The sequence below is a fragment of the Canis lupus genome, chromosome 16 (genome assembly GCF_011100685.1).
Source record: "Canis lupus familiaris isolate Mischka breed German Shepherd chromosome 16, alternate assembly UU_Cfam_GSD_1.0, whole genome shotgun sequence".
Classification (NCBI taxonomy): Eukaryota; Metazoa; Chordata; class Mammalia; order Carnivora; family Canidae; genus Canis; species Canis lupus.
The window spans coordinates 13057561-13082852 of NC_049237.1; the positions used below are offsets into that span (position 1 = coordinate 13057561).

Sequence of the window (25292 nt, forward strand, 5' to 3'; positions counted from 1 at the left end):
AACCTCTTTCTTTCTTTTTTTTTTTTTTTTTAAAACCTCTTTCAAATGCATAAAGATTTCTATGGGTAACGTTGCCCTCCACAGGTAGTTCTCCCTCTACCCCCACCATGGTGATAGTCTTCTTCACCACCATTTGTAAACCTTCCTATTCCCTTCAAAAAAAGGAACAGAAACAAATAGTGAACTCATCGATGTACTCAGAGAAGGGGGTATCAAAGATGAGTTGTGGCTGGGGATGCCGAATAATCTTAAAGATCTAAACCTGAAGATAGCTGAAGAATAAATGGTATTAAACAGCAAGAAATTGTTTCTGAAGAGAAGATTTCCTAGCTCAGACAAGGAAGAAAAGAGGATCCTGAAGGAGATGATGACATTTTTTTTAGAGAAGGGAGCTTGGCCACAAAGAGATCTAAGTCTCGTCTCTGGAAAAAAAGCAACTGGCATCGTGGGACAGAATATATCTCTTGGTAGAAACTTCAAAATTCTGCATTTCAGTTCATTATTGTCCTAAGAGAAGGCTCAACTCTTCTGCAAACAATGAAATACTATAGTCCAATAATGAATTTATCATTTAAGCAATACCTAACTTTTCTGAAAGGAGAAGAACAGAGGGACTGCCTAGGGGACTCAGCGGTTGAGCGTCTGCCTTTGGCTCAGGTGGCGACCCAGGGGTCCTGGATTGAGTCCCTCATTGTGCTCCCCTTGGGGAGCCCGCTTCTCCCTCTGCCTGTGTCTCAGCCTCTCTCTCTCTGTGTCTCAGTAATAAATAAATAAAATTTTAAAAAAAGAATAGAACCCTTTATATAGTTGAGTAAATAAGATATATACACACACATACACAAACAGATTGAGTGCTATGTCTAGCCAATAATGTTTTTAATAGCCAATAAAGTCTGTAGAGTTTAGATCTCTGCACAAATAATGGATACAGGTATACAGTAATGATTTGGCTCCTGGCCATGTTATAAAAATCAAGGGTAAAAACACATGCTAGAAAGCTTACAATAAAATCTCACAAAGATCACTTTGTCTTGTTACTAATAACCTGTTTTCACTTATTTCATATACAATGTCAACCTTCCCATTTTTCACAGCCTCTTAGAGAAAAATAAAGCAGAACAGGAAGGGAATGTTGGAGAAATGTGTTCTAATATCATCGGCTAACTATGATAGTGCTAACACACAGGAAAATAGTCGACAGAGCAGATCACTCAGAAAGCACAACTGCCTGGGATTACTTAGTGAAGGGAGAAAGGGAAGGAGAGACCCCCTAGAGGTACCACAGAGCCATCACTGATGCCCAAACTGGTCAGCCTGAGTCCTCAAGAGTTCATTTAGCTCACATTACTTAAGAGGGGGATAACAGTATCGTACATTTCAGAATATGCTTAGAATACAAAATCAAGTAGTTAAAATAAAATTGAGGCAACCAATTATCTCCAGTAAGCCAACTTTTCATTTTCTGTCCCCCTAACTTTCTCCCAATCAATGACTAAGCCTGGTCTGGAAAGAGAGGACTAGAACAAAGGAATTGTTCAAGAAAGCCCGGTCTGGGGCAGCCCTGGTGGCGCAGCGGTTTAGCACCACCTGCAGCCCAGGGCATGATCCTGGAGACCCTGGATCGAGTCCCACATCAAGCTCTCTGCGTGGAGCCTGCTTCTCCCTCCGCCTGTGTCTCTGCCTCTCTCTCTCTCTCTCATGAATAAATAAATAAAATCTTTAAAAAAAAAAAAAAAAGAAAGAAAGAAAGCCCGGTCTGGAACACAAGAATAACCATTTAAAGTTGGAAGAACATGGGCAAAACCCAAAGTCCAGATAATTTTTTATTTATATGGAAAGACTCAAATAAATTGACTTTGCATACCATTTCTATAGAAGTCTATACCCTTCCTAGCCTCCCTTTATTACAACAAAAAACCACATAATCCTTTAGATCAAGGGTTCTCAAGGTGGACAACCCCAAAGAGCAATATAGGCATTACCAGAAAACACCACAGAAATGCAAATTCTCCAGCCACATCCCAGGCCTGTGAATTCAGAAATTCCAAGAGTGGGGTCAGCAATCTATAATAAACCATATCCCCCCACCCCCCGGGAATTCTGACATTTGCTAAAGTTTTCGAATCACTGCTTTATATAATATGAATGTAAAAGGCAAAGGGTTTTTGATTTATAGAACAAAGTGATTCTTAAAAGACCGAAGCAGCAAAAGGGAATAGGAAAGAAAGTCTATCATGTAAATTATGCATTGTTAGCTCAGAAACCATGTTCTTTCTAGATTAGGCCCAAGTATAACACTTAGTAACCTCTAGAGTAAGTAGCAGCATAAAGATGGTACCTTCCAGATGCTTCAGGAGAGCCCTACTGCTATTTCCATGAGCAGATATCAGAATGGTTTTGCCACTTAATACTTCGGGAGCAATCCTTTCATTCCAAAAGGGAAGGAGTCTCTCCAGAACATCCTTTAAGCTTTCAGATCGTGGCAGCTGATCCACAGGTATATCACACACCTTATACCTCCGGTCGTTATAGATTTCATGGTAATAAGGGTGAGATTCCTCAATGGGTGGTGGGGTCACATTGTAGCTTCTTCTCCAGAGCCTCACTTGTTCTTCACCGTGATTCAAAGCCATTTGCTCCCTGTTGAGACCGATCAAAGCTCCATAGTGACGTTCATTTAGACGCCAAGAGCTTTCCACCGGAACCCACTCCTGCCCCAGCTCTTCCAGGATCAGCCAGGCTGTGTGGATGGACCGATTGAGGATGGATGTGAATACAAGATCAAACTCCAAGTTTAGTGCTTTGAGTTGCTTTCCACAGTTCCGAGCTTCCTCCATTCCTTCACTGTTAAGTTTCTGATCCACCCAGCTACAAAAACGATTCTCTTTGTTCCAGGCACCCTCTCCATGTCTTAACATAATCAGTTTGTACTTGGCCATACTGATGGCTGAGCTTCCCTAGCACTTTTCAAATGGACCAATATTCAATGACAACAATACATCTAGAAAGAGAAGAAACAGAAAGTATGTTATATTCTTCCTTCAACGGACTACCTGGGAATGGAAGCACAAGTTTACAACAGTCAGTGTCTAAGTGAAACTGGAGTCATTCCTTTGAACAGATTTGACATCAGGACGTCAGACGGCTTACACACTATGGCACATACAGGCATATTCAACAAATAATTAATTACAGGGAACCCAGTCAACTTTAATTTTCTGATGGCTAGACAGTATGTTAATTGCATGATGCAAAATAACAGAACAAATCATTCCTATGGCATGCTGCATTTCCGCCAGATAAAAAGGCAGTCCATGCCCAAAGAGGCCAGGGTTTAATAGAATGAGTTATAGATGTCTAAAAAGATGACTAGAGCTGGGAACTCCCAGCTCCTAGCAGCTGACTTCAGGTTGAAGACATCCTCCTCACTTTGTTTTCCCTCTGGTGAAAAAAGAAATATTTACCAGTCTCACTTCATTATAGAAGTTATGGAACCATCATATTTATCCAGCATCAGTCACTAACCAGTGGCAACTAGCTCTTCAATGCGCTGGGCTGCACTACGTATAAGAAAACCCAGTGTTCAACATTCCAACACCACCAAAAGTGATTGAAAGCAACACGAACACCCAATATGGTACTCCCCAAAATAATCTCGCCTGCCTCAAGACAGAGCTTTCAGCAGGCATAAATCCATATGCAAAACAAGCTATCAAATGCTAGCAGCTAAGAGATGCAGGTCGTAGGAGTGAGAGGAAGCACGCTGATAAGGCCTGCTCTCCTCCTCCCCAATCCTTAAACTGTCCTATGCACACCAGCCACATCTCAGCACGAGACGAATCTGGGAAAGTGGGACAGACAATCTTAGGGTGTTTCTGAATTCCCAAAGGTAAGAGGCTGGCCCAAAGGTCTGCTGGGCTCACTCTGCACCCTGTAGAACCTGCGGCTCTGGTTGCCTTAGCCTGTCTTCACTCTCCTTGCAGCGGACACACGTAACACTGACAAATGGGGCTCACTTCACTTGCCCAGTGCTCTCCATTTCCACCCCAGGGTTTTCCACACTGGGGAGTAAAAATGCTATGAACACTAGGGCCTGCTCTTCCACCATTCTTGATGAGTCCTATTAACTGGAGATTTTTCTGTCCCACTTAACCTATGATTCACCCAGTTACATAACAGTCAGTGACAAAGGTAACTGAAATCTGGGTAGCTGGTTTCTTCTTTAGTAATTCCTAGAGGTTCTGAAGGGGAAAAAGCCCTTCAAATAAGGCTACATCTTAGTTCAGGAGAAGGCTAACTGAGGAACACCCGAGGGAGGAAGTGGATGGAGAGGTAAGCTGCAAGTACTTGAAAGACGAGGGTAGTTGGGTTTAGGGTCTCCCTTTCTTGTCAAGCATTAGCTCTGAAGCTTTCCTGCGTGAGAAGTGGGAAGCATCTGGAAGAGACTGGGCTCAGGCGAAAGCACTTCACAGAGCTGAGAAATTCTGGAGGGAGAGAGAGGCCTCTCCCCACCCTCAGCCCAGAGGGGCCTCAGGGTGGCAAAAGAACAGAGAATGGGATGAAAGACATCTGGGCAGTGTTTTTCTGTGTGATTCCTGGTGCCCAGAGGCAGAATAATCATGAAGCTCGAGTTTCAAGTTCCTTCACTTGAACACACTCCTTCTAAGGCACTGGGAGAAATCAAATAAGGAATGCACGTGTGTGTGTGTGTGTGTGTGTGTGTGTGTGTGCGCGCGCACATATGTGTGCACGTGTGTGTCTGTTTAATTTGCAAAAGAAAGACATTTTTGTATTGTTTTAAAGAGCCTCAATTCACCAAATAGTAGAAGCTTCAGATCAATCAAAAACTAGATCCACCCCCTTGTAACATTTATTGTTGTGTTGCTGAAAAGAGAAGCCACCTCAACCCTTACTTTGTCTTGCCAAGCAAGTAGCCTCCTTATGCTTAATGAAGCCATTTTCCCTTCAAATGAAAGAGTATGATGGACAAATTCTGTAGGCAGAAGCACTCCTCCAGAACATGAGAGGCTCCTAGCTCTGGGAAACGAACAAGGGGCAGTGGAAGGGGAGGTGGGTGCGGGGATGGAGTGACTGGGTGACAGGCGCTGAAGGGGGGCACTTGGCGGGGTGAGCTCTGGGTGTTATGCTATATGTTGGCAAATCAAACTCCAATAAAAAATATACAAAAAAAAAAAAAAGAGCACTCCTCCATGGTCTTTGAGTATGAACTCTACCGAGAGCAAAATATAGAAATAACATCATGAATACCCAAGCACTTACTACCAAGCTTTGTATTATTTTAATCTGCTATATTTGCTTACTTTGTTTAAGAAATAAAACAGTTTCTCTGTTTTCAGCCACCACCACCCCCTCTCCAAATACATATACTGGATCAGAGAAACAGTACTGTAGCCACAGAGACTACACAGATACACACTCTTCCCTCACTCTGGCGTACAGGGTTGAATATAGGATAAGGTACCCGACCAGTGCATCTATCTTGGGTAAACAAAGTTACTTCCTTCTCTCCTCCTTACTGCTATCAACTGCCTTCCTATTTAATTACTGCTATTTACACAGGAGATGTTGAGGTTTAGAGTTTTCAATCTTTAAGATTTTAATCATCATGGGACCTGGTATACCAAGTGTTTACCAACAAACACTCAAGGCAGTACAGTCTCATTTAAGGTTTAAGGCAGGGGCTGCAAACTCACATGTCCCAGTGGATCAGAAAGAGGTGAAGAGCAGTGATGCTGGGTCACAGGGGTGATGGGAACCGTGGACAACTGTAGGGAACACATGTGCTTCTCTGATGGATGCAACTCCCATGTAAATGGACAGAGCTTTTGTATAACCTGGTCTCATTCAAGTAAGGGTCCCATTCTCAGACCCTTTCTGGAGGACAAACAGAAGATGGGACCTCTCAAAGCAAACATGGGAGAGAATGCAAGCCTTCGAGTCAGACCACAGAGGACCTATGAACTCGGTTTTGTCTTTAGGGGAAATAAAATGTCTTCTTTAAAAAAAAAAAAAAAAAAAACTAAAAATGGTCATTTCAGCTCCTCAAAGTTCATATAAAACTAAAAGGGGTAGTGACTACTGAGCTCCCCTGTTTCTCTGTGAGGCTCTGAGGAACTGGGGTTTCCGGATCTTCCAATTTTTAAAAACACCAGAAATGTACATTTTTTATGTGAAATCTGGTAATAATACTGGTAACTAATTTAAATACATTTTTTAAATGTGAGCTAAACGAAATATGTCTGGAGGCTAGATTGAGTCTGCTAACCTAGAAATTGTGACTTACAAAGAAATCTCCAGGCTACAGATGAGGGAAGAGGCCAACAGACCCCAGGTGATGGTCAGACCCTCTAACCTCCACATGTGCTGGGCTCCTTGTCCCTGAACCTCCTTCATGAAACCCTTGGCCAGTAGCCTGCAGAGCCCTGTAATCAAACTTCCACTCAACTTTGGACCGTTCCCAGAATACTTCCGCAAGCTCTGAGCTTTAACCAAGCTGAAAATGAACTGAAAGCAAAACTACCTCTTCCAGGTAACTGCTTCTTCCTTTCATCAGGGGTCCTGTGCCTCTGATCCTGGGACACAGGCAGTGTTGGGCAGGCTCCTGCTACCTCCCAGTCCTAACCAAATGCCTTCCACCTCCACCATCTTCTGGGAACAGGAGAAGCCTGGATTCTGAGAATCTGTCTATATTCATATGTAGCTCTTGTGCCCTCACTTATTAGTGGCAAACAGCCTGAAAAGTGAGCACCCTATTTAAAATCCTCAATCACTTCCTGTTGGTCTTAGGATAGAGTTAAAAATCCTTAACATGACCTGTAAGGCTTTGGTTTTCCTTTTTTTCCTTGAGCATGCCATGTTCTTTCTTGCTTCAGGACCTCTGCAAACACTGTACCCTACCCAGAACCCCGATACAGCATCTCCTTCCCTCCACTGCCACTTGAGTCCCACCCAGCTTTAGGTAACTGCTAGCCATCCTTTAGATCAGCTGTATCCAACCAAAATATATGGGAAGCCACACATGTTATTTTAGATTTTTTAAAAGCCATATTAAAAAGGGGGAAATAAATAAATAAAATTAATTTTAATAATACATTTTATTAAACTTTATAGATTCAAAATATTATTTTAACATACGACCCACATAGAATACTTCATAGGGTATTTCACATTCTTTTTTTCATTTAGCCTTTGAAACTTGATGTATATTTTAGACTTAAAGCACATCTTGGGACACCTTGGTGGCTCAACAGTTGAGCGTCTGCCTTCAGCTCAGAGCATGATCTGAAGTCCCAGGATTGAGTCCGACATCGAGCTCCCCGCAGGGAACCTGCTTTTCCCTCTGCCTGTGTCTCTCCCTCTCTCTCTCTCTCTCTGTGTCTCTCATGAATAAATAAATTAAATCTTTAAAAAAAAAAGTATATCTTGATTTGAACCAGCCTCATTTTAAAGGCTCAGGTGACCAGCGGCTACCATATTGATTGGAACACTCTTACAGCTTAGTTTAAAGGTTATTTCCTCTAGGCCAATGGTTCTCAAACTTGAACATACATCAGAATCACCAGGAGAAGTAGTTACAACAGGGTGCTGAGCCTCACTTTCAAGGCCTAACTTGAGTAACCTCTGGGGCAGGCCTGTGGATCTGAGGATCTGTATTTCTCTCAAACTCCCAGGTGATGCCGTGATACTGCTGGTTTGAGATCTATGCTTTGAGAACCTTGGCTCTAGGCCGACCTCTCTGCCCTTCTTCTCACCCACTGGGAAGTGGTCAGTCCTGCTTGGTATATACTCTTAAAGCATCTTGCTCTACAACATTGGGTACAGTTGTGATGGATCACTTGTGATGGATTACCTGTTCAGTATCCATGTGCCTGTTAGACTGTAAGCTGCATCACCGCAGGCCTTACTCACCCCTGTATCTCAAGAACCCAGCAAGACTATTTGACACACACTGGGCACTTAGTAGGAAGGTGTGTTGACTGAACCAAAGTCAGTTCAACAGAAGTGATTACATTGTGCTAAGGAGCCTAAGATTTGACAGTTTGGATGGTAACTGCCAAAGTAAAAACACTCAGTTGGCAGGCCTGAGGGGTTAGGAAGCCTTAATTCAAGAATTGTGGCATATTTAATGGCAAAGCCAGAGCCAATAACAATCACCCGCCACACTTCTATATCCTTCACGGTTTAGTATATTCAATGAATGGCTATAATCTCCACAGAGAAAAGAGAGACTCCAACTGACATTACACTATATGTTAACTAATTAGAATTTAAATAAAAACTTGAAACAGGGATCCCTGGGTGGCGCAGCGGTTTGGCGCCTGCCTTTGGCCCAGGGCGCGATCTTGGAGATCCAGGATCGAATCCCACGTCGGGCTCCCGGTGCATGAAGCCTGCTTCTCCCTCTGCCTGTGTCTCTGCCTCTCTCTCTCTCTCTCTCTCTCTGTGACTATCATAAATAAATAAATAAAAAAAAAAAACTTGAAACAAACAAAAAACCAAAAAAAACCCAAAGAGCAAACAAACAAAACACATAGAGCCACTCAGGGGCAAACTAGAACTGCAATCCACATCTGCCTTCAATACCTGTGTTCTTTCTCCTCACCATGGAGTCTTTAGAGTCTGGGTTTGAGTATCTAGGCTCACTTGGCTTCACTTCACAGGAGCATCTCCAGTTACAACTTGTCCTTCCAAACCCAAGCAGTCATTTCATAAAATACATACAAACAAGGTGAGTATAAATGAGGGATCAGCTTATGACTGCTCTAGAGAAAAACCTCAAGGCACAAAGACAAGTGGGCAATTTACAAAGAGATACCACACTACAAATATACACTCCCCACCCTCAAATTAAAAACTTTTTTTTAAGTGAAGCTTTTGTGTGTGTGCTGTTTTTTGTGTTGTTTTCGGTAGAGCTCACCACTCTGGAGTTGGTTCTCAAGGCTCCTCATTTACCCCTTGGCAAGGGCTACCAGCACTTGAATTAAGCACTAATTTTAGTCAATGATTTACTTCATACCAAAAAGGGCCATACAGGTCACTGAATTAGTATACCCCAGGGTTTCTTCCTTTAAAAAAAAATTATTTGTTTGTTTGTTTGTTTAGTTGAAAGAGAAAAAGAGCAGGTATGCATAACCCTGAGTTCATAACCTGAGCAGAACCATTTAACCCACTGAGAAACCTAGGAACCCCAGGGTTTCTTCTTTCTTAAAGTCTGGTATTGCTCAAAGGAAAAACATACTAAACAAACATAACTTTTTATACGACTTTGTGGCTCATCTTCTCATCCCTTCCTCTTTGCTGTTTCCATCTCCTCTGGCCATTATTTTTTTAGTCCTCTAACACCTAAAGTGGGCCTTGATCACTCTATTGAAATGGTCTCCCAAAAGACTACCAATTAGTTATTTCTTACTAAGTGAAGACCATCTTTTCTCAGGATTCACACCTCTTTGATCCCTCTGAAACTATTTCAATCTACGGGGAACAATTATTCTAAGATTTCAGTGCTGCAGTCCTCTCAACTCTTTTGTTGTTACATCCTGGTCTTGGGTCTCCGTATTTTCCTACTCACCACTAAGAGAACTATGATGATGAAGACAGCATATGATGTCATAGCAGCTAATATTCATGGAGGGCTCACCATGTGTTTGGGATTATTTGAATCCTCAACCACCATCTTATGGAGGTTTTACAGATGCAGAAATTATTACTCTCATTTTACAGATGCAGAAATGTAGAAGGTAAGGTCGGCTTGCCCAAGGTCGACACACATTGTAAATGGCAGGGCTGGAATTCAGTCTCAAGCAGGCTGGACCCCAAAGCCTATCCTTAGGCCTTGAACCACTCTGCTATACCACCATATTGGCACCTAAGCCTCTGTCTTCAGTCCTTGGAAACATTTTGCACTACTTTATAAATGATTTATAAATTGACAGCCTCAAATATTCATTACTCTCCCCAGTCTGGTCAATGAATTCATTCTTTAAACATGTGTTTAAACTCCATTTAAACTCCATTTAAGCATGACATAACACAGGACTGTGAGGAGCATTAAATCTAATATCGATTATGTCTTCAAAGAACTGATGGTAGAAAGGGATATGTGTGTGTGTACCACTAAGGCAGAAAGTAATCCACACCATGAGAAAGCACTTCATCCATAAGGGAGATGAAAAAGGAGAGACTATTTCTGAGTAAGGTTTCATGGACATGGCACTATTTAAGCTGATTCGGAAAGGTGTTCAAGACTTAGATTTATAGAAAAAGGAAAAGGAATTTTAGCCTAAGGGAATAGTGAGTAGAGGCAAAAGAACAGGTATATACAGAGAATGGTGACCCATTCAAACTGGCTGGAGTTACAGCATTTCCCGGTTTGCCTAGAGTCCTCTTGCTTTAGGCCTAGTTCCCCAACATAATTATTATAGGGCCCCTTTCACACTTGAGTATCCCATTTGGAAAATTATATGATCCCTATCCTAAGTACAGGGTATATCAAGGGAGTAGGGAGAGGGAGCCTAGAAACATAAGATTGAAGAGTGGCTCCAGAAAGGCCTTGTGCAGAAGAAGATACGTTCTTCTGTAAGTATTGGGACGTCACTAAAGGTTTAATAATGTATATTTTAGGAGGATCATGCAACACCTACAAACACAGAATGAGATGGGGAAAATCACTGATATGAATACCTGAGAGGCTTTTGCAATGGTTCTGGTAATATGTAATGAAGACCTGGAACCAGGATAATGACTGCTGAGAGGAGATGAAGGAGGTGGATATGAAAGACACTACAGCTTAGCAGAGGTGTTGGCAACTTTTTCTGTAAAAGGCCAGATAGTAAAGTTTAGGCTCTGTGGGCTTTATTTTCTCTGTTGCAAATGCTCTATTCTGCCATTGTAGCTGAAAGCATCCACAGACAGCACATAAATGAATAAATGAAACTTTTTTCCAGTAAACTTTATGTATGGACACTGAAATTAGAATTTCATATCATTTTCATGCACGTGAAACAGTGTCATTCTTTGATTTATTCCAACAGGTAAAAAAAAAAAAAAATGGTAAGAACCATTCATAGCTTGTGGGCCATATAAAAACAGGTAGTAGACCAGAAGGCCTTAGTTTGCCAATCCCTGGCCTAGCTAATCACCTCAGATTTTGAACTTTTAAGTATCCTGTCGTGGGATAATCTCAGAATTATTAAATCACCTGATTTTATTCTTGGCCAGAACTGCAAGTACCTTGAGTAATGGAATCCCATTCATAATTGTTTTTATTCCTCACAGAAGACAATACTGCACACATTCAAATCAGAGTTTACTTTTGCTTAATTGCTTTAATAATGGATTCACAGTAAAATTATAGAAAAAAGTATTTATGCTGTTAACCAACTTCAAAAAGATGTCATTTTGACATGCTTTATTTCTCTCAGACATCTTCATAAATTGTCACAGTGCTTCACACTTCAGGTGAATGTACACTTGCTTGGGCATACAAACTGAGCAACTGGCTTAGCAGAAAAGAGATGGGATTCAAAGGAAACACACTATGAAAGTGACATTTTCAAAGATTTTTTGCTATATGTAGTATAGAAATACCATCCAAATTGCCTACAAATAAAAGATATTCTTTCCATAAGTGCCTCAATAAATCTGAAGTTATATGTTTTTAGAATTAGCATCCTTTCGGCAAGGCAGGGCTAGAGAAAGTAGGTAGGAGGGGACTGGTGTAAATACACAGCCCTGCATTTACTGAGGTTGCTTCTACAAATATTTCCAGGATCTCTAGGTAGTTTCAACAAATGCAGCATGATGATCTCGCCACTGCCTCCTACTCCTGCCCCTCATTAAGCCATATAATTTTACATTCCTTCCTCATCCTCCACTATAACTGAGGCTCGTCCTGTCTTCCAAACTAATGCTCCTGAGACATTGCTACCTCCCTTCCTCAGGTGTTTGAAAAGTAATAATATCTAATATGCTAGTATGAAAACTCATGAACATGAACAAGTGAGGAAAATTATAGGATAAAGACCAGTCTAAAAACTTAGCTTCCAAAAACTGAGTAAGAAGTGTGATCAATGATATAATGTTGAAGTAACATAAAATAAGGGATACAGAGCCAGAGCTGCTTTGATCGAAAGCTTACCCTTAAATATTAGATATTCAAATGCTACCCTCAATGACCCAGATGTTTTCCCCAGTCCAAATCCTCATTGCATAGCTTTGAGCAACTCCTAATCTAACTCCATAGGAATCTAATTCTATAAAAGGTAGGCTGGCTGTATTTGAGGAGAGAAAAAAAGGTTACTTGTATTTCTGATAAATTAAAAAAAGGAACAGTTCCTAAGGGAAATGAAATCCAGAGCTCAGTTCCTTAAAGTCTTAACAAAATACTCTTTCCCCAGAATCAAGCTCAATATTAAAAGTTCAAACATGACTGTACCTAAAAGTACCCTGTGTTTCACCATCTATTTAACTTTTCCTAAAGCTTTACAGTAACTTTCCCATTTGCGCTCTAAGAACACCTCTTTACCAGAAGCAAATGCTCTGACTTCCAGGTATTTTCCAGGCACTATAGTCCTGTCATTCTTTAACTTTACATCTACCAGCAGCCCTTACTGATCACTTGTTACCCCGGTAGCAAACCATAGCAGGTAGACCCTATTCACAGGGAGATCTATCTACATGTGTAATGAGATGAGTGTTCGCCTGGGGGACGTTGCTTGTTCCAGCCTGCATGGCATCACTGATGACAACCACTCATGACACCTCCTTCCTAACTTTGGTTACTTATTCCCCCAGGATAATAGCTTTTGTCAACACAAACTATTTCCACCAAACCCCAGGAGTTTGAAGTCAAGAAACTCAGACATTAGTCCCAGCTCTGCAAGTTACTGATAGTGTGATACTGATCAGGTGATTCAAACTTTCTGGACCTTGGGCTTCAAACTATCCATAAAGACCAGGATAATTGCTGTTCTCAAGGAACTATTAGGGAGACTAAATGAGATTATGGTGAAGCTCTCTGCCAAAGAGTGAGAGGTAGCCCTGGGTGAAGGGAGCAGACTAATGAAAATTTGCACAGGCCTCAGGGCCCTGAAAGTGATCCTACCTTGCTGGGGTATATGCAAAGTAAAAGCTGGGGATAAAGCAAAATGAAGATGAGGGTAAAGAGAAAAGGTTAAATTAGGTAGTGGGAGGAGAAATACAATCAAATGCAGTATGTGTTGGGGGTATGGGGAGTTGATGGTAAGATACAGCTCTAGAAGCATACCAAATATTACGCAGTATACTACAATCCAAATGCTTTACTCAAGGGGCTAACATTTACTCTACATTTTATAGAATGTTTGCTTTTTCAGTATTTGTGGCCAAATTTCCTTGAAAACTTTATTATTAAGTAATACTTTGAGTCTTATTTCTCCATGTAAACATTCTCTCACACCAGATTTCATTCCGAGGATATTCAAGAGACCATTGGTTCAAATATTTGTGTGTTCTCTGTTCTCTGAGCACCAGACCCACAAAGATGAAGGCACAGCTGAATGTGGATGTATCAGTCATTACTTAAAGTGAAATATGTCACTTAATCTCAACCAACTGTAGAAGGCAAAAGAGGAAGAGAGACTGGAAGATCTGCTCAAACACTAACCTCTGAATTACCTCTGAGTGATGGAATAAAGCATGACATTTTCTGCCACATTATACCCTGTACAATGGTCATTCTGTACAAAGACCAAATTTTCTACAATGATCCATTGGGTTTGGCTTAAAGAAGAGCACAAAAGAACAAGTACTACCCTTTGTAGATGGGAACTTTTATTTGCTAACAGATTGGCCCAGAATTTACTGCTATGAGATTTTTTGCTTATTGTACTTGGGGTGGAAAATGTCTAATCATCTTTATTTTTAAAACAGATTTTTAACACATGCATGGGCCTCAGAAATAATCTACTGCAACATCCGCTTTTTTTAAAGATGCAAAAAATAAGCCAGAGGGTTGAAATGATTTGTTGAAGATTACACAAATAGGAACAGCCTCAAGACTAAAACCTAGGTGTCCTGACTTCCAACTCAGAGCTCGGGACACTATACCATTTGCTTGAATTACATTTCTCTAAAGTCCACCTCCGTGGGGATTAAGGAAGGCGGTGGTGATGAGCACCAGGTGATATATGCAAGTGTTGAGTCACTATATTGTATACAGGAAAGGGATATAACCCTGCAGGTTAACTTACTAGCATTAAAAATAAAAACTTAAAGCCCACCCAGCATATGAGGTGCATCTATGTGGGAGGTGCTACAGGAAAACAAAGATGGATAAAACGTAGTTGCTGGCCTCGGGGGAGAGAGTTTTAAAACAAAGTACAAGCTGACGTGTGCTCTGCTTTCATGACAGAAAACCCTAGTACTTTAGGGTTAAAGACACCAATTGATTTTTTTCCTCCAAAAAAATCTGTATTCGGTCCATGAACATTCTGGTATCACTGACAAGCTGTAAACCCTCCATGATTTGGCAGGGAGGTGGTGGGGGAAGAGGATCATAGTAAGTTAGCCGACAACCAATTATCCTTTAACTTCACTTTTTCAAAGTAACTGTGAACTTTACTTCCATTATGCCTTTCTGTTGGCCCTCTCTAGTAATGTAGCCCCCTCATCCCTTTGAAACGGAGGAGCAATAGACTTTTTTTTTTTTTTAATTTTAATTTCTAGTGGGTCTAAGAACCTGTGATTTAGGTCGTTTTGAGAACTACATGAAACCAGTGCAGAAAGTCACCTCTTTCTCCTTCCCTGCATTCGAGTTTTGTTTTTGTTTTTTTTTTTTCCTATCTACTTAGACTTTTAGGGGTAGGTCTGCCATCGCCCTAAACACAGTGGGGGTGGCCCTGAAAGCATCGGGAGCTGGTTTCCAGGACCCCCACTACTGAAGGGGCTCTGCTACACTTGTGCCTCAAACGTCCAGGAGAGATGGGCTCATCACTCCCTCCAACTCCTGTGTATTCTTGCCGTCAAGACACCCCGACCGAGGCGAAGTCCTCCCTGCAGCTGACAGATCGGGGGGTCGCGGGAAGGCTCATCGTGAGAGAGGGACCTGAGAGGGGCCTGGAGGGTGGACGTGAGGGTAGGAGCTCGAGGGGCGGGCGGGCGGGCGAGCGAGCACCGGGTTCCCTCCAAAGAGGGAATCGGGGGAGTAAAGAACTGGCCTCCCCGCAATCCAAGTGAAAACACCCCGTCATTTAAAACCGGAAGGGTCTGCAACAGCAAAATCCTAAAACAAGACCACTCACCTGCAAGGAGGCCAGCACCAGCAGCAGCAGCAGCCCCACCAGCACCAGCAACAGCCGCCGCTCCTCGGTGCCGCGGAGCAACCAGCTCCACCTACAACTCATCACTGCCGCGGGCATCAACGCTCTTTTCTAGCTCTGGAGTCAGAAGGGGGTAGGTCCCAGCGCTCTTCCTATTGGAGGGTCGGGCTGTCACTCACGTGAGGCCCCACCCCACTCCCCAGGAACCGGTCGGGGGCTTTTCCGTTTCCCAAATCCCCGGGGTAGCAAGCGAGGCTCTGATTGGCTCTCTGAGAAGACGAGCACACGCCATAACCAGTAAGGAGCTGATTTCGACGCCGGTGGGCGGGCTTAGGCCTGGGGAAGTAGAAAAAATAATAAATAAATAAATAAATAAATAAACAAATAAATAAAGCCGGGAGCGTCACCCGGGCAATGGAGGAACCAGAAGCGCGGGAACGTTGTTGCTGATGAAGGGCTAGGAAAGCGTTTGGGTCGCAGAGGAAATACCTGCCAGCGTAGAGACGTGTCCGCGGAACCCAGGAAGTGGTGAGGTGATGATGCCTTCTTTTACTCTGCGGAAGGTTCAACCTGGGACTGAAGGTGGGAGTCCCCGCAGACGGAAGCTCCTGCTTGCCTCCTGGTTGTCAGGTCTCAAATCGTGATTAAAGCAAAAGTCTTAAAAAAAGGAAAGAAAGAAAGAAGAAAGAAAGAAGAAAGAAGGAAAGAAAGAAAGAAGAGAGAGAGAGAGAGCGAGAGAGAGAGAGATAGAGAGAGAGAGAGAAGAAGAAAGAAAAAAGAAAGAAAGAAAGAAACGAAAGCAATAAAGAAAGAAAAAAGACGAATACCAACCCACGTATCCCACATCCCCGACCTCCTCCAGACAGATCCTATACCCATCACCCCACGTCCCCTCCCCTGCATCCGCCTAATCCCTCCTCTCGCCCTCAAAGAAAGAAAGAAAGAAAGAAAAGAAGAAAAAGAAAAAGGAAAAGGGATCCCTGGGTGGCGCAGCGGTTTGGCGCCTGCCTTTGGCCCAGGGCGCGATCCTGGAGACCTGGGATCGAAACCCACATCGGGCTCCCGGTGCATGGAGCCTGCTTCTCCCTCTGCCTGTGTCTCTGCCCCTCTCTCTCTCTCTCTCTCTCTCTCTCTCTCTCTCTCTGTGACTATCATAAATTAAAATTAAAAAATTAAAAAAAAAGCTTTTACAGGGCACCCGGCGGGGGGGGGGGGGGCAATGTTGGAGCATCTTCCTTTGGCCCAGGGCGTGACCCCAGAGACCTGGGATGGAGGCCCACATCGGGCTCCCTGCACGGAGCCTGCTTCTCCCTCTGCCTGCGTCTCTGCCTCTCTCTCTCTCTCTCTCTGTGTGTGTGTCTCAAGAATAAATAAAATCTTTAAAAATACAACAGACACCTTTAAAGTGCCCGCGTTGTGGGCAGTAACCCATCCCCCCACCCTTCTCTTAGTACTTGTAGAAGGACACCCCCCCCCCCCCAACTTAGGCAATCCCCTGACACTTTTGGTTGGGGAAGAAAAGTGATCAGCTGAACGCAGGAAAAGCTTATAGAACCATCCAAGAGGGAGGAGGGAGTGGAATGAGGAGAAGAATCATCGACGTGGAGGCCGCAGTTCCTCAACAAGAGGAACCATGAAAATACCCAAAGCCTGTCACAAGGCCCTTGAAGCACCGAAGTGGGCTTCAGCTGCCCCACGACGCTTGGAAGCAAGGGTCCAAACTTTGGTGGGCAAGAGAGATAAGAAATGGTCTGTTTGTCCGACCACATGGGAAACTGTCCTTCTTGATTTCTAGAAGCCGTCCTACCTAGCGTTTAGTGTCCTCTTTGGGTTTTGTTTGTTTGTTTGTTTGTTTGTTTTCCTGTTCTCTCCTCTAACAAGTTGGGTAGGTTTGTGACCGCCAGGCATAAACACAGATTGAACATGATTTTGAAAAAATATAATCTTTGCAGGTTTTAAACTGTGTGTTGAATTCATTAGCATTGCAGTGTTTGTAGTGAATGTTGCATCCCATTTGTCTGTCTTTCAGTGTGGCAGTGGGTCCCGGGATATCGAAGAACACACCTTCAGCCTCTGGGAGAGCACACATCCAAGGCCTGACGAGCCCCAGCAGGTGATGGGTCCCACCTAGTGAGAGTTGGAACTTTTAACTTGCACAAGATGGACCAGAGTTGAGTCAGAGCAGCTAGAGGAGGCTGCTTCCAGTCTTGACTCCCAGGGATGCAGCTTCCAAATCCTGTACTCTTACTCACTTGTCTTTCCTCTTCTGCATATCAGATGGGGACATTGTGAGGGGCAAGCTTTTCTACTGTGGTGTAACATCAAAGGTCCCTCCTTGAGGATGAAGACAACCATTCATTCACATGTGTCAGAGCCTTAGAGCATTTGACATTTAGGGATACTTAACATAGGACTTAAGGGCACCTGTTCACTGGATTTGGTTTTACTGTTGCAGTTACCCATGGAACGCTAGCTTGTCACATAGAACATTAATATCAAACATCACCTGCCTTTTATTTTATTTTAAGATTTATTTATTTATTCATGAGAGACACAGAGAGAGAGAGTCAGAGACACAGGCAGACGGAGAAGCAGGCTCCCTGCAGGGAAGCCCTGACGTGCGACTCGATCCCAGGACTCCGGGGTCACACCCTGGGCCGAAGGCAGATGCTCAACTGCTGAGCCACCCCAGCGTCCCTATCACCTGCCTTTTAGAATCTCATTGTACAGGTGAGCAATCTGAAGTTTAAGAGATTTATTCGCAATTACCCTAGTTGGTTAGGAACAGACCTGTGACAAGGATCCAAGGTTGCCAATTCATAATTCTGAGAAAATGTTTCCTCTTCCACTGCCTCCCTCTACACAACACCCCCCCCCAAAAAAGCAATTTTTTAAATCAAGATTACTAATGTTAAAATTAACTTCCATTAAAGCCAGTCAGGAGAAATTTAATTCCGATATAGCAAGCAGTATAGATATGAAAATAACTCAGTGGCTCAGTTCACTGCTTTACTGCCGGCAACTTTTGGCAGAGTCCCACTTTCATCTGAACAAGAAACGAAAACGCAGTAAATTATTATAGCCATGTTGAGCCCCTAGCCATCGAGGTAGGGTTGAACTGGTTCAACAAGCACCAAAAATCATCCACTGACCTAGGCCATTCTGCCTTTTTCTTTCCTGGCAGGGTATTGGTTCCCTCCCCCACCCACCCCCTCCCACCCGCAAACTCCAGAATTCTATGGCCCTGCATCCAATGTACCAAACTGTCTTGTCTTAACAGTGTCAGGTCACATCATAAGCTGGTTGTTTGCTGCCAGTATCTAGTGTCCCACCACACCCTGCCTTCTTCAGAGTCAGATTAAAATCTGCCATGCATCATCCAGGATAGTAGGCTTCTGTTTGGCTCCCACCATTGCCCTACTAAGGACAGGTCTAAGCACTGCTCTCAGGGATCAGTCATGTAGACCCACAGAAGGGACTTTAAAGCCATCTGTCCCTTCATTTCTTTAGAGAAAATGTATCTCGCTGAGTAAAGTGAAGAATAACAGGCAATTTTGAAATAGTTTTGCAACCTGTGAGGTACCTGACGTAGCCATTTTCCAGCCCTGGGACCTTAGGCATGCTGCTTCACTGCAGCCTCTGTCTTTAGCCATGATGGATTAAGCCCCAAGTGACTGACGTGAAAATTCAATGCAATAATACACTGTCTACCTGGCACACAAAAAGAGTTCAATAAATGGTAGTTATTCTTAACAGTCGCAGTCATGATAAATGTAAAGTGTGGGGATCCCTGGGTGGCTCAGGGGTTTAGCGTCTGCCTTCTGCCCAGGGCCTGATCCTGGGGTCCCAGGATCGAGTCCCACGTCGGGCTCCCTGCATGGAGCCTGCTTCTTCCTCTGCCTGTGTCTCTGGCTCTCTCTCTCTCTCTCTCTCTCATGAGTGAATAAATAAAATCTTTAAAAAAATAATAGTAAAATGTTCTAACTACTTAGAAGTACTCTTCTTCTAAGAACTCAAGAGAGTTTGGGCCTTGTGCTTCCCCCTTCCCCCCCTTTCCTGCTCTCAAGCAGAGACCTGGGCTCCTGCAGAGGATACAGGAGGTGACTGTCCGACGGCAAATGTGGAGAAGGTGTGGAGCCACTGGCTGGGCCAGGAGTCACCGGTATTGGGAAGTCTGAACAATGTGAGACTTCCCTATTCTAAGTCTCGACATTGAGCATCTTTGGGCAGAGATGGAGCTAGGTTGATTCCGCCCTCCCCTGCCCCCCCACATTCAATTCCGGGTGGGTGGGGACCCAAAATTCTTTGAAGTGTGGGACAAGGGAGAAAGGGAGGAAACCTGTAGAAAATCCAGAGGCACCTTGCCCCTATACAAATTCTTTACCTCACTGCTGAGGAAAAGGCCACATTTCTTTAAATTCTTGTTTTTCTGTGGTGAAGAATAGAGTAGTCACAATTTCTGCCCAGTGGAGTTGTTGTTTAAATACTGTATCATATTTACGTATTATAACCCTATATTGAAAAATATTACATTTATCATATAAGGTTTAGAAAAGAAAAAATAGGGGGGTGCCTGGGTCACTCAGTCAGTTATGCATCTGCCTTCAGCTCAGGTCAGGATCCCAAGGATCAAGGCCTGTGTTGGACCTCCTGCTCAGCAGGGAGTCTGCTTCTCCCTCTCCCTCTGCCCCTCTCCCCCTGCTTGTACTCTCTCGTTCTCTCTCTCTCAAGTTAATAAATAAAATCTTAAAAGAAAAGAAAAGTGTTAGGGATTTAGATGGGCCTCTTCTTTCCCCAAATGACAGGGCGCTCTAGTAATGTCTGTTGAACCAAAGGGACTGCCTGCTGGCCAAGGTTCCTTTTTGACAAGGCTGATAAAGGTGGCCAGGAATTTTTTTGTGTCAGGTATTGCAGAGCCTGAGGGCTGAAGCCCTGTAAGCCTGAAAGCTCTGGAAGGGTTGCCCTTTTACCCTTGCTGTCCTCAGGGTTTCCTGTTCTTTAATCTGAAGAAAAGGAGTTTAAGTAACAGAAAATTGGGGGAGGAGGTGGAAGTCAGAACCTCCACTAATAGAACCTCACCACACTCCTGTCATTTGTGTGTCCATTCTATAGATGAGGAAAGTAAGGCTCAGAGGGAGAATTTGTCCAAGCTTGTGCAGCTAGTTAGAGAAGTAGAGGTTGATTCCTATGCTTCGTTCTGAAATGTAGACTCTTCCCACCATGCTTCCCACTGTTCCTAAAAGCTGATGGATATAACTTCATTCTTTTTTTTTTTCCTGTGAGGAATTTATTGTCAGTTTTCTAGGATTTCTAGTCCCTCCCCCCCCCCCCAAAAAAAATACAAGCAAAAAATCCCCTTCTGACTGGCCGAGAATTCCTTCTGTCAGTAGATTTTCCTAGTTGTTTCATTCTCTGCCAAAGGAATATATCATCAGGGTTTTTTCTAGATTTTATTTATTTTAGAGAGAGGAAGAAAGCGAGAGTGAGCGCAAGCAGGGGGGGTGGGTTGGGCCGAGGGAGAGGGACATGCTAACTCTGTACTGAGCCTGATATGCATAGGGCTCAATCCCAAGAGCCTGAGATCATGACCTGAGGAGAAACCAAGAGTTGGATGCTTAACCAACTGAACCACCCAAGGGTCCTGTCTTCGGTTTTTGATGAACTGTCAGATGACTTAGGTTTTTTCCTACATATTGCTTATTTTCTTACAGGAGTAACCTTACTATATACATTGGAAGGTCAGAGTCATAGAAGGAAGGTCTTAAAACCCCATGACAATTTAACAACATTACACATAGTTCCCTTAGCTTTTGGGATTTATGAAGTATGACTGTGCCTGTGGGTGTGTATGTATGTCTGTGTGTATATATGTATATTTGTGTATGTATATGTACGACATGAAATGTGACTCAAAGTATGATACATATGACATGAAGTATATATATAGCAATAAGTCTGTTTTTCTGGTTTGACTCATAAACTGTCTCTGGAGGAAATTCTAAAAAAAAGGTTTTCCAGAATTGTTTAGAGCCATGAAGCATTCTTGAAATGGGTGTATAGCATCCTGATATGACACTTTGAAGCCAGTAACACTTATTTGGAAGTGTAATTTCTAGAACATTTTGTTAAACTCTTTTTTTTAATTTTATTTATTTATTCATGAGAAACAGAGAGAGAGAAGCAGAGAGGCAGAGGGAGAAGCAGGCTCCATGCAGGAAGCCCGACGCAGGACTCGATCCGGGACTCCAGGATCACGCCCTGGGTGGAAGGCAGCGCTAAATCCCTGAGCCACCCGGACTGCCCTTAAAGTCTCTTTACACAATCGAATCAAAATCAGTTTCAATCAAGGGTACATGTTCTTTTTTTTTTTTTTAAGATTTATTTATTTATGATAGACAGAGAGAGAGAGAGGCAGAGACAGGCTCCATGCCGGGAGCCCGATGTGGGACTTGATCCTGGGACTCCAGGATCGCGCCCTGGGCCAAAGGCAGGCGCTAAACCGCTGAGCCACCCAGGGATCCCCAAGGATACATGTTCTAAAATACTTTTTTTTTTCCATTTCCCCTTTCCTCCATACACACTATCAACACCCTAACCCAAGCTACCATCACCTCTGGCCTGGAATTTCTCAGTAGACTTCTAACCAAATTTTCCTGAATCCACTGCTCTCTTTTAGGATGCCAAGGTGATATTGATAGAATATCTTTGTAGTCATATGACAACTAACCTCCCAGCCCCTCCAGCTTAAAACACTGCAATGGTAAATAAATCTTTTTTAAAAAGAGGGGGGCGCCTGGGTGGCTCAGTCCGTTAAGCTTCTGGTTCTTCATTTCTGTTCAGGTCATGATATTGGCATCATGGGATTGAGCTCTGTACTCAGTGTGGAGTCTGATTGAATTTCTCTCTCTCCCTCTCCCTTCTAAAATAAATAAGTAAATCTTTAAAATAAATAAAAAACACTGCAGTGGTTTCCCATTGTTCCTAATATTGGCCTTCCTTCTTCCTCTGTATAGCCACCAGGCCTTTGTGCATGCACTTTGCCTCCCTAGAACCCTGTTTTCTCCCAAGTTAAAGCACAGAACAATAATCCAAGTTTCCCAACTCCCAGGCTGACTGTCTATAATGCAGGTATATTACTGGGGACTAATAATTATCCAGCAGGAAGAAAATATGATTTGGAGGTTCAAAATAAGGGTAAGAGTGTGGGCTTTGGAGCCAGTCGGCCTGAGTTCCAATCCTGGTTCTGTTCTGTACTAACCATGTAAACTTGGGCAACTTGTTTAGCATCCTTGCTTTATTTCTTCTGTTGTATCATGAGCAGTAAAGGTACCTACCTTACACAGTTGTATTATCTAAATAAGTTAACACATGGAAAGGAGCTCAATAAATGTTCACTTTAGGAAGTCTCCACTATAGATTAAGGACCCTCTCTCTAAAATAAATATTCTTAGGTAAAGAATAAAATCAACCTTGTTGATATTCTCTTGTTTTCTTGGAGAAAAACAGACACAGCAAACAACTGGCAGGCCCTCCTAGGGCAGGGAAAGGCTGGTCCCAGCAGATAAGCCTTCAGGGACTGCACTACATAGGGGAAGGCATACGATTACTAATTGAAAACAAGTCCCAGGCCCCAGGTGCTAGTGCGTTGAGATAACATGAAGCCTAGGGGTTTTTAAAAATACAGAGTGAGGGGAAATACTAAAGAAATCTAGAATGGTATTTTTTTAAAAATCACAACAGCAAACAAAAGACAATCTATTTACAAAGGAAATGACCATAAGCCTTGTTACGGAAAATATCTTCTCCTTGTGTAATAGTCATGTTTGAGGCCACCTGAAGTCCCAGAATTTCCTAACAGAATGCTTTCTGGTGTCACTTCTCTCGCTACTTCTAAATGCTGTTTGTGTCCAGAGAGAAGATATTTTACCTGTAGGTCTGTGGCTCCAACATGAGTGACACTAAGCTTTTCACATATCCTATCTAAATCTTCACAGAATCTTTACTAATTAAATTTAGATAATAGCTTGACTGGCTCCATTTATCATAGAATTTTCAAACACAGAATAATGAGAATAAGCAATCTGTTACCAGTCTTGTGACCATGGGCCAGAACCAACAATTGATTTATAAGGTGAGTAATGGCAAAGGCATCAATGCTGATGATTCTTGCCTTGCTGAATGACGTGCTGAAACTCAGATTATCGTGATCCAGGATTACTCAGTGACAGTTGAAGCAGAAGACTGCAGTGCCAAGTGACCTACATTTCTTCACCTTTGGAGCTCTAAGCAAGTATGTAAAGGCCAGCCATCTATATCTTGCTAAAACTTCCCTCATGTTGAAAAGTTTGGTTTGTTTTTTGTTTTTTGTTTTTTTAGAGAGAGAAAGTGCCCATGAGAGAGTGGGACAGGGTGGGTGGAGGAAGAGGGCAGAGAGGAAGAGAAAGAGAATCCTAAGCAAGCTCCACGCCCAGCATAGAGCTCTATTGGACTGTCCCACAACCCTGAGATCATGACCTGAGCCAAAATCAGGAGTCAGATGTTCAACCAGCTGAGCCACCCAGGCGCCCCTCTGAAAAGTATTTTTAAGGCAAATAGGAAAGAACCTGTGTTCTCAGCTCGAAGCCCAATTATATTAGACAAAATATTAATAAAGACCAACTTTTAACAGAAAATTATGGAAAACATTATATTTTTTATCTCCAAAAAGGTTAAATTTAATATATATAATATATCATATTAGGCATATAATATATAAATATATAATATATATTCCTCTTTGTTTAAACTCATATATTGCCTTATGCTTTGTACCATCTCTACCCTCTCTAAAAATGGAGGAGAAAGAAAAGCAAAAATGAAAAAATAGTAAAATCTTCAGAAATGCATGGCATCTGGTCTCAGCCAGCCGATCAAACCCAAAACTAACCAATTATTCATTAAATGTCTCCTAACATTGAAGAAATTGTGGTAGGAATTTTGAATAAATTGAGTTAACAATAGTTTTAGTGCTTACCATGAACTGTGCTAGGAGCAAGAAATATAAGTGAAACATTTCCCTTGTCCTTAAGGTCTGTGCATGGCACAATAGGAAAGAGACCCAACTCATGAATTGCTGAGTACAGCCCAACAAAATGAATGCCAGTGCAATTATTGAGGTGTTTTGGTGGAAGGCTAGGAGATACTTAAATGTGTGCACAGGAAGTTCCAGGGGTGCAAAGAAATTGGCAGTTGTCCTGAGTCCCCTGCAGTCTATAATTGCTCCTCAGTCATTCCTTATCTTTCACAACCTTGGTATTTTTTAAGAATACAGATAATTTTGTCAGATGTCTCTGAGTTTGAGTTTGCACAATGTTTTCTCACAATTGACCTAAGGAGATAGATGCATGTTAGGTGAGAATACCCCAAATACCGTGTTCTTACTGTGTCCTATCACAGGGTTCATGATGTTCACATATCTTATTATTGGTGGAATTAAGCTTAATCACTTGGTGTAAGGTGGTTTCTGCCAAGTTTATCCACTTAAAATTACTGAATTTCCCTTTGTAATTAATAAATATCTTGGGGAAGATATTTTGAAATGATGCAAACTTTATTTCTCCACAAACTTTGACCTACTAATTTTGTCATCTATTGAGGGAGCTTGTCTGTAAGCATTATTATTGTGACATTACTATATTGTGGTAATTTTATATTTTTCTCCTTCTTTTTGCATTTATTCACTCAAATTCAAATTCAAATAAGGAAGAACTGTCTAGTTTCCCCCCCCCCCACTTACTTATTTAATTATTTTTATCAGTATGGACTCATGGATATTTATTATATTTATGGAATAGTATCTAACACTATGACTGTTTATTTTGCTGCTCAAATTGCTCCAGCTCTGGCCCTTAAGAGCTAATTCAGTTTATCCCCTGCTTGTGTTTTGTTTTGGAGCATGTTCTTACTTTTTGATGCCACAAGATTCTCCAGGTTAAT

At 42.5% G+C, this 25292-nt stretch overlaps 1 protein-coding gene and 1 long non-coding RNA gene across 2 annotated transcripts in view; one reads left to right on the plus strand and one right to left on the minus strand.

Moving 5' to 3' along the window:
• BPGM (bisphosphoglycerate mutase) overlaps positions 1 to 15612 on the minus strand; it is a 34593-nt gene extending 18981 nt beyond the window's left edge. The window contains exons 1-2 of the mRNA XM_038559478.1: positions 15300 to 15612; positions 2339 to 3001 (exon numbers count right to left, since the gene is read on the minus strand). Coding sequence (XP_038415406.1) covers positions 2339 to 2939 — 601 coding nt within the window. The 5' untranslated portion in view covers positions 2940 to 3001; positions 15300 to 15612. The remainder of the gene's footprint in view (positions 1 to 2338; positions 3002 to 15299) is intronic.
• Positions 15613 to 15618: 6 nt separating this feature from the next.
• On the plus strand, positions 15619 to 23002 carry LOC119869531. The gene is made up of 3 exons (XR_005371283.1): positions 15619 to 15850; positions 17347 to 17430; positions 21488 to 23002. It is a non-coding gene; the product is annotated as an uncharacterized LOC119869531 (long non-coding RNA).
• The last annotated feature ends 2290 nt before the right edge of the window (positions 23003 to 25292 follow it).